This window comes from Lithobates pipiens, unplaced genomic scaffold (assembly GCF_037356315.1).
Source record: "Lithobates pipiens isolate NorthernLeopardFrog02 unplaced genomic scaffold, aLitPip1_a1.2 Scaffold_23, whole genome shotgun sequence".
NCBI lineage: Eukaryota > Metazoa > Chordata > Amphibia > Anura > Ranidae > Lithobates > Lithobates pipiens.
In genome coordinates, this window is record NW_027507785.1 from 155766922 (window position 1) to 155782874 (window position 15953).

A 15953-nucleotide genomic window follows, 5' to 3' on the forward strand; every position below is an offset into this window, starting at 1 on the left:
CCCATATACTACCGCATAAAGCCCCCTGATTGCCCCCTAGTTAACCCTTTCACCAGTGATCACCATATAACTGTTACAGGTGACGCTGGTTGGTTAGTTATTTTTTTATAGTTTCAGGGCACCCGCCATTTATTACCTAGTCTCACTAGTGTACCCCTAAATTTAGGGGTGTCTACTTTCCAAAATGGGGTCATTTGGGGGGGGTTTGTGCCATCTTGGCATTTTATGGCCTTCAAAACTGTAACGCCCTTAGAAAGCCTGAAGGCGGTGCTTGGTTTTCGGGGCCCCGTACGCGGCTAGGCTCCCAAAAAGTCCCACATATGTGGTATCCCCATACTCAGGAGAAGCAGCAGAATTTATTTTGGGGTGTCATTTCACATATGCCCATGGCATGCGTGAGCAATATATCATTTAGTGACAACTTTGTGGAAAAAAAAAAAAAAAAAAAAAGTTTGTAATTTTCCCGCAACTTGTGGCAAAATATAAAATATTCCATGGACTCAACATGCCTCTCAGCAAATAGCTTGGGGTGTCTACTTTCTAAAATGGGGTCATTTGTGGGGGTTTTGTGCCATCTTGGCATTTTATGGCCTTCAAAACTGTAATAGGTAGTGAGGAGTGAAATCAAAAAATTACGCCCTTAGAAAGCCTGAAGGCGGTGCTTGGTTTTCGGGGCCCCGTACGCGGCTAGGCTCCCAAAAAGTCCCACATATGTGGTATCCCCGTACTCAGGAGAAGCAGCAGAATTTATTTTGGGGTGTCATTTCACATATGCCCATGGCATGCATGAGCAATATATCATTTAGTGACAACTTTGTTAAAAAAAAAAAAAAAAATTTTTTTTTTGTCATTATTCAATCGCTTGAGGCAAAAAAATAAAATATTCAATGGGCTCAACATGCCTCTTATCAATTTCCTTAGGGGGTCTACTTTCCAAAATGGGGTCATTTGGGGGGGTTTTGTACTGCCCTGCCATTTTAGCACCTCAAGAAATGAGATAGGCAGTCGTAAACTAAAAGCTGCGTAAATTCCAGAAAACGTACCTTAGTTTGTAGATGTGACAACTTTTGCGCAAACCAATAAATATACAATTATTGACTTTTTTTTTACCAAAGACATGTGGCTGAATACATTTTGGCCTAAATGTATGACTAAAATTGAGTTTATTGGATTTTTCTAATAACAAAAAGTAGAAAATATCATTTTTTTTCAAAATTTGCGGTCTTTTTACGTTTATATCGCAAAAAATAAAAATCGCAGAGGCAATCAAATACCATCAAAAGAAAGCTCTATTTGTGGGAAGAAAAGGACGCAAATTTTGTTTGGGTACAACATTGCATGACCGCGCAATTACCAGTTAAAGCAGCGCAGTGCCAAAGTGTAAAAAGACCTCTGGTCATTTACCAGCAAAATGGTCCGGTCTGAAAGTGGTTAAGAAAGAAAAATATGAAGCTGCAAGTGATGAGCAGGAGCTGTGGGAAAAAGTTTAATCTGCCTGTAACTGTTATCACAGATTGTTCTACATTGATTTACTCAATAAGCTGAAGGAAATATTAGGGGAAGGTGGTGTAAATACACCTGGTTTGGAAAACCTTGCCCACTTCTATAACAAAACAGATATAACTGCAAGTGGATACTCATTGGGCTATTTGAAGCTCCTGAAAATCCTGAAAAAAGGATTAGTATAAGCAGTAAATCGCAGAGGGGGAAAAAAAAAATATTGAACTATTTTTTGCGTAACTGTCGCATTTTTGTACTGGGGAAAAGAGAAATAAAAAGTCGCAGGGAGTGCAGCCGGTTGCATAATACCCCTCCCCCGTCAGTTTTTTTTTTTTTTTGCTCTGCCCCTCACTGGAGAAGTGGTGCTGGTTCAGCACCCATTTACTAAGTGTAAGCAATATGACCAGAAAGAGGGGAGAAGAGCAGTCACATCAGGAAAATGCCGGGGCACAAACAGCACATCCGGTAAAAGAGAAGGAAAACGGAGGGCAGACGGCAGCGGCCGCAGCAGCTAAACTTGAAGGGTTTGCCCATACCCCGGAAAATTCCCCTAATAAAGGGCCTCAGCAACAGCCAACAGTAAAAGCTCAATTAGCTCAAAACAGAAAGAGTCAAGGCAAAGTGCAGAGCCAGAAAAGTTTGTCACTAACAGGGACAAAAATGGCAGGCAATAATAAGACAGTAGATGGGAGCTCAGAGCCTATGGTTGAACCTAACTCTCATACCCCTGTAGTAGAACAAGAGGAACCATCACTAATGAATGCAAGAGCTCATTGAACAGTTTATGTGAACAAATTGGGGGAATTAAGGAGGAATTACTTTCGCTTGGTCAAAAATTGCAGAAAACCACGGAAAGGACTACGGCCCTAGAGGAAAGATTGAGTTCAATGGAAGATGACTTTGTTCCGCTCAAACAGGAAATTAGACTAATACGAGAACAAATGTCTCTCCAGACTTTAAAATTGGATGAAATGGAAAATAGGGCATGTAGGAGCAATGTTAGGGTGATGGGACTACCTGAGGGAAGTGAAGGACCTTACCCTGTGGAGTTTCTGGAGAAATGGATTAAAGAGGAGTTTGGGGAGACCAGTTTTTCGCCTCTGTTCGCTATAGAGAGAGCTCATAGAGTTCCAGCTAGAGCTCCGTTAACTGATGGACACCCCCAGTCAATGCTCTTAAAGTTTAATTATAAGGATAAAGAAATTCTTCTGAGAAAGCCAGGGAGAAGGAGAATTTATTTTTTTCAAAAGTGTCAGGGTCTCATAGTTTCATAGTTTCATAGTTAGTAAGGTTGAATAAAGACACCGGTCCATCCAGTTCAACCTGAGTGAGTGTCTACAATTGTCCCTATCCCTGTACATTGCACACCCACATCTTTCCCTACCCTCAAAGAGCCCACAAGCCAAGGTCCCCATACTTATACTCATTTTATTCAGACTACTCCCCAATGCTACAAAAACGCAGAGCAGAGTTTACAGGGATCAAACGCTCTCTGCAGAAGCAGAAAATCATGTATGCCCTACTGTATCAAGCCTGTCTGAGGATAAGGGCATTGGGAGGGACACAAATTTTTGATACAGTAGCTGAGGCGACAAGATGGCTTGAGGAGAATAAGAAGAATCTACAGGATGAAGAACTCCAGAAATGATATTATTGGACTTTAGGTTTAATCTAATGGGGAGGGGGAGGGGGGAGACATATATGTGTGGATATTATAATGTATGGGGCAGGCAATGTGCCAGCCAAGTTGTTGTTGTTTTGGTTGTATTTGTGGGGGGGGGGGGGGGGGAGGCAAGAACAAGTATGATTTAGGGAATGGTATGTAATACACTGGGGGGGGGGGGGGTCTAAGAAGTTGGATGAGGGGTTAGTTTGGAGAAAGGTCACGCATTGAAACCTTTGGGGGGAGCCAAGATAGGCAATGGGATGGTGGGGATAGGGATGGTGGGGATAGGGGTGGGGGGGTGGGTAATGGGGGTGGGGGTGGGGATCAGGGAAGGTACTTTAACCACATTAAAATCAGTACACAGGATTGTCACGTGAATAGGGTAAAAAGAGTTTTTTCTTATGCATTACGAAATGGGATTGGTATAATAATCCAATTGGTTGGTTATTTATGGGTGCAGATGTCCAGTTTTTTGGAGAAAGGGTCTTAAGCGAACATAATTTGTTATTAATGGAAATGGGTTGCCTCCCAAGTTCTGGTGGCTATAGTTTGGTAGGCCAGGAACATAATAGAACCTCTGTCGACACAATTTAGTAGTTTGAATATAGCCTCCTGGAATATCAGGGGGCTTGGGAATCCAGTTAAGAAAATGTCTGTCTTCTCAATTATGGAGAAAAACCGAGCGGATTTATTATGTCTATAGGAGACACATTTGACAAAAGACACTATGGGGGGACTCTATAGCAAGCAATTCCGGTTCAAATACCATTCGGTTTATTCCTCATATGCAAGGGGGGTGAGCATAATGGTTAGAACCGGGATGCGCTTTGTTCCTCAGAAAGTTATAATAGACACGGAGGGACGCTATGTGTTTCTACACTGTCAAATAGAAAATAAGCCCTATATTCTGGTAAACATTTATATCCCACCACCCTTTAAAATGGAGGTATTATTTAGGTTGGCAGAATTTCTGGAAGATAAAGAGGGTATACCAGTCTTTGCGATGGGGGATTTTAATGAGGTTCTCAATAGGGGAAAAGATAGGTTTCCGCCTGGGGCTCAATCAGACAAGGCTCTGGAGATGTGTGATATTTGGAGAACCCGGAATCCAACTTCGCAGCAGTATTCGTGCTTCTCCAGCTCATATAAAACACTATCAAGAATAGACATGGCGTTTGGAAATAGGGAGGCACTAGGGATAGTAGAAGGCATAGTCTATTCCCCAAGGGGAGTGTCGGACCACTCACCTTTAATTTTAACGGTTCAAGCTGAGGACAAAAATTTGCAAAGAGAATGGAAAATAAGTCCATTCTGGTTAGAGTTGATGGGGGGACCAACCGAGGTAAATGAAAAATGAAAAGAGTTTGTAACTTTAAATGAGGGGACAGCACCAATAGGGGTGGTATGGGACACCCTAAAGGCATTCCTTAGAGGGTTAATAATACAACAGGTGGCAGGGATTAAGAGAAATTCTAGGAAATGGGAAGAGAGTATCAGAGAGGAAGTGGTGGAGGCTGAAAAACAATATGTGGAAGACCCAACCCATGAAAAACAGGAGAGATGGCTTAGAAGCCAGCAGAGATATAGAAATGTTGTTATGAGAAAGGTGGAGAATAAGCGACTGTTTCAGAGACAAGCAGCGTTTGCTGATGGGGAAAGTGTAGGCCGTATGCTTGCTAGGCTGGTTAAAACCAACAACTCCCCGTAAGGGATCGCGGCGATTAGGCTGCCGGGGGCGGGGGGGGGGGGAGAGTTCCTCTCGGACCTCTAAAATTCTGGACTCATTTAGGCAGTATTATTCAAAGCTATATAAATCTAGACAGAAAGAGGAGAGGGGGGGAATGGGATAGATTTTTTTGAAGGGATAGAAATGCCAACACTGTCAGAACAAGCGAAAGAAGAACTAGAGAGCCCCGTAACCCTGGAGGAAGTACAGTGCGCTGTGGCCGGGATGGCCAATCAGAAGTCTCCAGGACCAGATGGTCTTCCAGTAGAAATTTATAGACAGTATGGGGAGGTGCTTATCCCAGAACTAGTGAAGGTACTGGAGGATGTGGCATCAGGAGGGGGGCTGCCTATTTTAATGTCAGAAGCCACCATAATAGTGCTGCCAAAAGAAGGGAAAGACCCTAAGGACACTGCATTGTATAGGCCAATATCATTGTTGTGCTCTGATGTGAAAATACTTGCAAAAGTATTGGCAGCAAGGGTGAATAGACATATACAAAAACGTATACACCCAGATCAATCTGGGTTTATAGCGAATAGGGCCACCAGTGTTAACATCAGGAGGGTGTATTTAAACGTACAGATTCCGACACTAAACATGGGGTCACGGGCCATAGTATCTCTAGATGCCTCTAAAGCTTTTGATAGCTTGGAGTGGGGGTATCTATGGCGGGCTCTGGAGATGTTTGGGTTCAGACCCACCTTTATAGGTTGGGTAAAAGCACTTTATAGGACCCCTAGAGCAAAAATAAAAATTAACAACATGTACTCTGACCCGATAGAACTTGAGAGGGGTACATGACAGGGATGTCCCCTGTCGCCCCTGTTGTTCGCTTTGGCAATTGAACCATTGGCAATTGCCATTAGAGCAGCAGGGGTGATACAGGGATTTAAAAGAGAAGCGGGTGAAGACAGGATTGCATTATACGCAGATGATATCCTGTTCTTTCTTGGAGATATAGATGTATCCTTAGTGACGGCCATGAATGTAGTGGAAAACTTTAGACGGATATCAGGGTTGGTAATTAATTGGGAGAAGTCTGCATTGCTGCCGGTAGACCCAATAACCTCTCTGCCGCCTGCAGTTTCTCAACTGCGGGTGGTAGACAGAATTAAATACTTGTGAATATGGCTAACAAGGGATCCAAACCAATATATAAAAGACAATCTTGCTCCCCTCCTATTTAGATTTAATCAGAAGTGGGACATTTGGAAACATCTACCTTTGTCAGTAGCTGGCAGAATTAATTTAATTAAAATGGTCTAGATGCCCCAGTTGTTGTATTATTTACACAACGCCCCAGTTTGGATAAGAATGGAATGGTTCAAAAAGATTGAAACTTTATTTAGGGAACTAATATGGAAGAAGAGACAACCTCGTATAGGCCTACAGACACTGCAGTTACCAATAAAAGAGGGGGGAGCAGCAGTCCTACACCCCCACTGCTATTTTCTGGCCGCTTAGCTACAGCATTTGAGGGGCTGGGACAGGGTGGAGGATAGGAATAAAAAGGAGCCGATGCTGTTGCAGGGAGCTAAGCATGTTAAACTGGTGGAAGCTCTGGAAGCTGACTCATTACTTTCTGAATGCCCTACACTAAGATTAATTACAAAGGTCTGGCAGGCAGTAAAAAAAGGAATGGGATACGTAGGACCAACAGAATATACCCCACTGTGGGATAATAAGCACTTTCCAGACCTGACACCTATAGGTAAAGTAGGTGTATGGGAAAAGTGCGGTGTGGTAAGATTGGCCCAATTATATGAGGGGAGCAGGTTGAAGTCTTTTGAGGAGTTGAGGAGGCAGTATGGTTTTCCTAACCACTCGTTTTTCCGATACCTTCAGATAAGACATGCCCTACAAACACATTTTAGAAATCAAATGGTAGTTTGGTGTAAAACCCCTCTTATTCAAAAAGTGGTGAATAGGGAGTCATCTAAGGGATTGATATCTGAGATATATGCATAGCTCTGCAGTAAATTTATTACTAGGGACGGATTGGTTAGAAATAAAAAAAGGTGGGAAGAGGATCTTGGAGTAAAGATAACAGAAGCACAGTGGAGAAAGATATTAGAAGGTAGTGCCCTGGTCTCAGCGTCCCCTGCACAAAAAATGTCCCAGCTATTTTTTTTTACATAGGGCTTATTATACCCCGAAAAAACGTTTTGGATTTGGTTATAGAGTGGACGCTAAATGTCCAAGGTGTCAAGAAACTGGGGATTTGATACATATGATGTGGAAGTGCCCAAAATTATTTAGGTACTGGACAGGAATAGTGGAAGTTATTAACAATACTTTTGGGACCATGCTTAAACCGGGGAAGGAGATATTCTTATTAGGAAAAATAGAAGACAGGAAGATATCGGAAAAAGTTAAAATAGCAGTGATAAGGGGCCTATTTCAGGCACGAAAGTTAATAGCCCAGAACTGGCAATCAGTAAGATCCCCCACGTGTGAAGAATGGATAAAGGTGATGGATGATACTGTATGGAATGAAAAAGTGGTATACACTAGAATAAGGAACTTTGGTGGTTTTTTAAAGTTGTGGACACCATGGTTGGATAAAATGGGTTGTCCACCATAAAGGGTATCAATGGGCACATGGTAAGAGAGAGTTAAACACTGAGGGGATGATATAAGGAAGGGAGAATAGACTAGAAGAGTGACAAAGTAATTTATGTGTGGGAAAGTAGGATAATGGTAATATATTTATTGTTTACTAATTTCATAAAAAATAAGGCACAGTAAAAAGATGGTTGAAAGATAAGACACTAGGAGGGAATGGGGGGGGGGAGGGGGGTATGGGAGGGGTTTAAAGGGTTATAGAAAGAATAATGTATGTAGGGAGCTGGTAATCGTGACTCACACTGATGGAATTGTGTAAGATTATCTCTTGGTAGTTTCTTTATTCTTAACGGTATGTACATTTTACATGTTTATAAAATAAAAAGATTTAATAAAAAAAAAAGAAAAAGAATGGGGGACATTTAGGGGGGAGATTGACCTGTGACAAGCGTAGCGTGCCAAAAAGTGGGTGTGCTTAAATTATGCTGGATGGGAATCTGGCATCCCCTGTGTGCCTCTACCACATATTATACATATATAAAACATATTATATCCATAATGCTTTTCTTCACAGCTGCAGCATTAATTATACCCTATGTTGAACATCAGCCTTTCAAGTGAATGGCGCTGCTTTCCAAGTACCCTACAACAGTGTGCAATGCACATGATTGCAGCATGCTAATCTGGGGTTGAAGTGTTTAAAGCAGGTGGTGAAGAGGAGATACAACACCTCTTTATAACCTGCCAAATGCTCTCTGAAAAGCAATCTGATTTTTTTTTCCCCCATATAGCAGACACTGGGTAGGCTAATTTCAGACTGGCAGTGCATATTCAGTGTGTGCACCCCAAGCAGGCTTCTGTAAATGATGCTGTTGGTGCTGGGACGCTGATTTGTGCGCCAAGATATGCGCTAGGGGTTACTACACATTACGGCTCACGATTTGGTTGCTAGAGATTACTGCTCACTGATTGCCGCTCATTGATTGGCTGCTAGAGGTTACTACAGGTTCCCGCTCCAGTGATTGCTTGCTAGAGGTTACTATACATTACCACTTGCCACGAGGTTGCTAGAAGTTACTGCACATTACTACTCACCATTCGGTTGCTAGAGGTTACTGCACATTACTACTCACCATTCGGTTGCTAGAGGTTACTGCACATTACCATTAACCATTCATTTGCTACAGGTTACTGCACATTACCACCCACCATTTGGTTGCTAGAGGTTACTACACACTGCCTGCAACTCCCCTCTGCCCCCCTCTGCAAGTTGTTCAGTCCTGCCACTGCTTTATTAATCCCCACCCTCATATCCACTTCAAGACAGTATCCCTTGGCCTCCTTCTCAGGACATATCTGACATACATCTTCCAAACGATGGGTACTGTGACAGACCTAGCTGGGACACAGGCTTTTTGAGAGGACTGAATGTGAGCCTCTTGCTGACTGATTATGGGCCCTGGATTTTAAGGGGCACAGGGTGAATGAGAACCCCACTATAATCTGTGCTAGTCAGATTCAATGCTGTATATATGTATATATAATGTGTGTTGTCTCATGCTGTTGAGACACACACTGTCAGATGCTAATGTCATGAACTCCAGTCACCTGTAAATGAGTCTAGTCTGGCTTGTAAGAGTCTTCCACACATTGTTGTTTGGGCTACTTAACCCTGTGTTGATGTTTATGGTAATGTGTATTGAATTGTTAGTGAGCTAGGAGCCGAAAAGTCTTATCTCTCAGTCAACTAATCTGAGTGTTAATTTAGATAATTAGCTCAGGTTAATTGTGTTTCTGGCTACAGTTGTATTGTTAGATCAGGAGGGGGGACCTCCCCTTCTACTGTATTATAAATACTTGTCATTTTGGTTCTAATAAATCAGTCCATGTTAGCACTAAGCAAGTCTTGTCTTGTTTTGTGCTTGTGAGCCGTTGAAATATCTGATATCTTTATTCAGACTGGGAGGAAGTGGTATATGACGAAAGCACTCAATCGGAGTGTAGGGACGTTTCGTCACAGGTACCTTGTGGTCTTTGACAAGTGTTAGCCAGCCTTCTACAGGTCTTATATGGCTCCTCGCCAGAATAATTTCACCTGTGTCTTTTCAGTTAAGAGACACTTCTGCTAGCACAGTTACCCTGACAGCATGTAAAGGGGAATTCCCTTGTATGCAAAAAACAGAGGTATATTGAAAAACTTAGCTGTAGCAGTAATGAAAAAAAATAATGTGGCTTGCAGGGAGGAGACTTACTAATATAGTATAATCGGTCCTGGAATAGGCCAGGGGGCGGGGCCTATCTATACGTATATGCTGTGTCGGGAAAGTTGTTATCTGTGGGCATACAGACATAGGATACTTCCCTAATAAGGACTTTGTGGAACTCCTATATCCTCTATCCCTTGCAATATCTCATATATGGCTAAGTTAACAGTAGTGTCATGGAATGTTTAGAGGTCTTAACTAGGTATTTAGAGGTATTTAATTATTTACGGAAACTTAACCCTCAGTTGTGCATTCTACAGGAAATTCATCTCATGGGGTCCTGAATTCTGAGCTTGAAGAGGGCCTGGTTCTGTGCACACTATCATGCATCCTATTCCAATTATGCTAGGGGTGTTAGCATACTGGTGCATAGATCCCTGCCCTTTCAGCTTATGGAAATGAAGACTGACCCGGGTGATAGATATGTGCTCATACATGCATTAATTTCAGAGGTTACATATGTGATTGTGGGTGTCTATCTGCCTCCCCCAGCAGACGTTAACATACTCCATTTGCTGATGCATGATATTGCTCAGTATAATGTGGAAAATGTACTAATTGTTGGTGACTTTAATTTGGTAATATCCAGGGATCTGGATAGACTCCTCCCCTCTAGTCCTCTCCACTCTCCCAATGGACGTCTTCCTTTCATATGACTGGTGTAATTTTCACCCCTCTGATAAAGAATATACCTACCTCATACCCGCCTCATAGACTGCATAGGATACATCCACAGCGTTCACAGAATTGTCCACGGTGTCAGTGCCCTGACACCTACCTATAATCCCATTTTCTGGACTTGCCCCCAATTGGTGCATTACTGGACTGCAATTATGGAGTGTATTAATATCCAATTACAGTTGTCAATCCCTATATCGGCTGAATTAGCGCTCTATGTTATATGTATAATATGGTATGATAGGTGTAGGTTTCTCTGCCCTTCCCTATGCCCTGGAAGAATGTGGGCACCTTTTTTTTTTTATGTCATAGTTCTCTCCCATGGAAATATGCAGCTTTACTATCTGTATGTTTTATGCTCTTTACAATCAATGTGTGAATGCTTATTGATGATTTTGCCAAGTGCAATACCATGTTTTCTCAATAAAGACCAACCTTGTTTGTATAAATAAAAAAAAAAAAGGAAAGGAAAGGCAAATGACATATTAATTAGCCCCTTTCTCCACTCTCTGTCCTGAACCCGCCCCCAGCAGCCGGGGAGAGAGAGGAGAGGAGGGAAACCAGGAGCACTGCAGTGGGGGGGCACAACACAGGGCAGTAAGGGGATACAGCACCTGCACAGAGTGATTAGGCACCTGGCACACCACCTGAGCACGCCTATGATTGACCAGTTTATCCTAGGTTTACTTGATTGGCAGATGTTTTGGGGTTACCTGGTTCAGTACTCATATTTAAAAACTAATAATTATTCAAAATATACTATACCTTTCCTCTTATAGTGTTTACAGGGCAGTTTAAGTTCATATCTACACCTTTCATTATTTCTTCCATTCTTCATATTTTAAATAGGGAAAATCAACAGCGTCTTCAGTCCGATTTTTCAGATATGATAAAGGACTCTTTGGAAAAGAGAGAAGCAGAAGGGTTCAGTGACAGACCGCTAACTCGTGTGGCAAGTTACCGAAGTGGTACTTTAGAGTATCTTCAAATATCCACAAGTGGCCGACCCAGCACATATCTCTAGAAAGGTCTACACCCAACTACACAAAGCCTGGAAATGTTAAATCCTAACTAAGCCTTATGGCTTTATTACTATGGGACTATGGAATATGGGACTCTTCTTTTTTTCTTTTTTTTAGTTGCTATAGTAAGCGTAAAAATAACTGTGCTTGTGGTATCAGGGAAATCTGGCTTGGGGAGGAGAGTATGGGAGTCGCATGCATTTTTGTTTTGTTGTCGCCCCTACCTAAATCCTTACACCCCCCATGCTCTTTTCCTCTTCCAAAATAGTGATTTACCTTCTGGAGTCAGAAATGTAACAAATATGAAGATTACTTCTCATATTGGTAATTTCTTTCTCTAACTTTGTCATTTTTCCTGCCATTCCCATTTGTCAATTTTATGCTGTTATATTGCACATACTTCACCAGCATTGTAACCTCACAGTGTGTATTGTATTGTTTTTCTATGTAAAGCCAGAAAGCCAGCCATAGGTTTGAATCTCAGCCAGTTCATCAGGTACTCGATGAAATTCTAACCATGTATGGGCAAGCTGAATCAAATTTTACATGTGATTATTGAACGGCTATTATAGCCACTAGCGGTAAAAAACCTGTGTTCCCCTGGTGGGGATAGCTCCTCCCTGCTAAGAGAACACAATGGCTTTGTGGGAGCTATGGCGGAGGGTAAACCTCCCCTACCGGGAAAACACAATCGCTCTACGGAAGCAGGAAAGAAAATCGTTCCATTGATGATCAGCTTTAGACACATATGGCATTCTTTTTCCATTAATTTATCTTTGCCTGGATTGTATCTTTGTGAAAATATAATAAAGAATTTTGGAAGAAAAAAAAGTACTGCCCAGGGAGAAAGAGCAGCTGTCTGAATGGTTAAAGTGTTGTTTCTGGGACTGTGTTTTGTGTGAGAAATATGGTCAGACTTTCCTAAGGACATTTTAAACCTTGCTGCAACACTTAAAAGCTAAACAAAAATAAGTAAAAGAGCAGCATAGTTATTACTGTATATGAAACAAGAATTACAGGAATAAATCAAGGGGGTTTAATTAGACTTTAAAGTATACTTAAAGACAAAATGTATTTTCCTGGCCCATCCTCCCGTCAGCACACAACAGGTTAACATCTCCTCTGGAGCCCCACATTACCACCTGTATAGCTGAATAAAAGACAGTCCCTCCCCAACTAAGATGTTCTTCTTTTTTGGTCTGCTCCAGGCCACCTGTTGATTGCAGTTGGTAAGTAAGTTGTTTTCTGCATCCCCCCTGAACCTACCCCTCCATTTTCAGCCTCTCATGGAGTTGGAAGACCCTGAATGCTGAAGGCAAATCCTTTTTTTAAAACTGGGTGCCTTTTTTGTGCCAAGGCTATGGACAAAATGATGCTTAACCACTTTCAGACCGGACCAATTTGCTGGTCAAAGACCAGACCACTTTTTGCGATTCGGCACTGCGTCGCTTTAACTGACAATTTCGCGGTCGTGCGACGTGGCTTCCAAAGAAATTGACATCCTTTTTCCCCCACAAATAGAGCTTTCTTTTGGTGGTATTTGATCACCCCTGCGGTTTTTATTTTTTGCGCTATAAACAAAAATAGAGCGACAATTTTGAAAAAAAACGCATTATTTTTTACTTTTTGTTATAATAAATATAAAAACCTAAAAAATACAGCGCTGTTCCTATGTAAACTTAATGTGAAGTAATGAAACAAAAAAAATAAAAAAAAATAAAAAATAAAAAAAAATTGTGAATTATAAACGCAGCAGCAGCTTTAACCGTGAGATACCCACAATTCAAATAATTATTCCCAAATAAGCTGCGCTATACTGATCCGATAAATGCTATGTGAAGCAAATGAGTGAATAAATAAAGCATGAAATCAAAAAATATTAACAAAGTGCAGACAGGGAAATGCATATACTAATGTCCAAATATTAGTCCATCATCCCATCAACAAAAAATGTTTTGCTTGTAATCTCCAACGGTGTGGTGTGTTTAAAACACGTTGGAGATTACAAGCAAAACATTTTTTGTTGATGGGATGATGGACTAATATTTGAACATTAGTATATGCATTTCCCTGTCTGCACTTTGTTAATTGTTATAATAAATATCCCCCAAAAATATATAAAAAAACATTTTTTTCCCTCAATTTAGGCCGATACGTATTCTTCTACATATTTTTGGTAAAAAAAATCGCAATAAGCGATTATTGATTGGTTTGCGCAAAAGTTATAGCGTTTACAAAATAGGGATAGTTTTATAGCATTTTTATTAATAATTTTTTTTTTACTAGTAATGGCGGCGATCAGCGATTTTTATTGTGACTGCGACATTGTCGGGGACCCATCGGACATTTCTGACACATTTTTGGGACCATTGTCATTTATACAGTAATCACTGCTATATAAATGCAGTGATTCCTGTGTAAATGACACTGGCAGTGAAAGGGTTAACCAGTGGGTGGCAGTGTAGGGGTTAAGTGTTCCTAGGGGTGTGTTACTAACTGTGGGGGGGGGTTGGGCTTTCATTTAGTGTACACTGATCTCTGCTCCAATCACATGGAGCAGAGATCAGCGTCACTAGTTGCTAGGCAGAATGGAAAAATGTTGTTTACACAGCATTTCCTCCATTCGGCCGCTCCGTGAGACGATCGCGGGGATGCCCGCGGCAATCGAGTCCGCGGGTCCCGCGACCGGACTCACGGGGGTCCCGATGGCAGGGCGGCATCGAATATTGGACGTACCTGTACGCCAATATGCCTGCCCGTGCCATTCTGTCGACGTATATCGTCGTGCGCTGGTCGGGAAGTGGTTAAACAGCATTGATATTGTACAGATGTGGTATTATAAGATTAAATATTTTTTTTTTCCTGTATTTATATGCAGTGCACCACACTGCTGTCCTGGCTTTATTGTCAGTCTGAGAGTGGCTGTGAATGGTGTCACAGGGTGCAGGGACATGGGCAGCACAGGATGGGACTGCCACATGCCATGCAATGGTGTAATGATCTTGGGAGTCTGCAGTTGTGAGGGCTTCTCTCCCTCTCTCTCTCTCTAAAGTCCTGCCAGGTAAAGGACTTACCTCAGATTCTGACTCTCCTGTCTGTCCTGGCTCCCTTGCTGTGCTGTGTACTCCTGTGGGCTTGACAGTCTGACTGTTTTTTGGTCTCAGACTCAAAGACCCCATACACACTATGCAACTTTTGTTGTCTGGTTTCCTATAGATTTAACAGACCCATGTAGTGCAAGAGCCTGCCTGATTGCATACAAATCAAGACTCTTAAGGTTTGGCCTCTTGTTATGTAGTTTTGGTGAATCTGAGGGAAGAAATCCAGAAAAGATTGTATAGTGTGTGTCCAGCTTAACTGTGTTTGATGTCTGCCTTTGGAAATGCTGCCTGAAGCTCACCGGATGCTTCTAAGTGAGTGGATGAAGGCAGATGGCTCCTTAAGAGACAGGGTACCATGTTTTTTTGGTTAGAGGTAATGTGCTTTTCTCCATATATTGTGTGCAAATATGAGCTTTCCACAACTGTTAGTGGCACAGAAGATTAGCAAAGGTAGGAGGGGGCGACGTGAGACATGGTTCTTAAAAGAGCGTCCAAGAAGATTATGCAAATTAGGGGTTTTGCATTATTATAGTAGCAGAAACCCTGGACGCAAAACGCTCCAAAAGACATAGGACCCGCCAACAATCATCTTATCCTGACCAGGAAAATGACACCTAACAAGTTGTCACATTCATTAAAGTGTATGTAAACTCTCCATACACCCAGTTAAGTGAATGGCCTCAGATGATACACAGAGAAGAACCAAATCTCCCTACATAGGTTTTACATGTATATCTGCTGTCTTCACATTTATATACTGTTTAGAAAGTTCAGATCGTGTTAGGAAATGTTCTATTCCTGTTTAACACAGAGTGTGATGTTTGGGCATACAGCCAAGATAGCGTAAATTGCTGATTGGAGGAAAGGCGCACACACCCCCTCTCATCACGTTTTGTACAGGGCCAGCTCCCAGCTAATCTATTTATAGCCTCTCCTGACAGAAATGTCAGGCTGCTTTTTTTCTGATATGCCCAAGAATTTGTCAAGAGTTATCTGGCTGATAACATAAGAACTGGTCAGGAGAGAGCTACAGGACTTATCTCTTTGAAGAGAGATAACAGAACACTGAAGATATATGTGCCCAGCTCAAATTTCATGAATTAGGTTCACTTAAGAATGTGGTCTATACATTCTAAGGGCCGGTTCACACAGGGGGCGATGCGAGGCGACACCGACTTGCCTCGCCGCGACCTGCCACGACCTCAGCGGCGACTTGCAAATGACTTCTGTATAGAAGTCAATGCAAGTCGCCCCGAGGTCGCCCAAAAGTAGTACAGGAACCTTTTTTCTGAGTCGGAGCGACTCGAGTCGCTCCTCTCAGAACGGTTCCATTGTACAGAACGGGGGCGACTTGTCAGGTCGCGGCGAGGCAAGTCGTGTCGCCTCGCATCGCCCCCTGTGTGAACCGGCCCTAAGGGTCCTTTCACA

The 15953-nt window shown here is 42.2% G+C and overlaps 1 protein-coding gene across 1 annotated transcript in view; it reads left to right on the forward strand.

Moving 5' to 3' along the window:
• GUCY2C (guanylate cyclase 2C) overlaps positions 1-12273 on the forward strand; it is a 1344189-nt gene extending 1331916 nt beyond the window's left edge. Inside the window, exon 27 of the mRNA XM_077452503.1 lies at positions 11252-12273. Within this exon, the coding sequence (XP_077308629.1) occupies positions 11252-11426 (175 nt within the window). The 3' untranslated portion in view covers positions 11427-12273. The remainder of the gene's footprint in view (positions 1-11251) is intronic.
• Positions 12274-15953: the final 3680 nt, after the last annotated feature.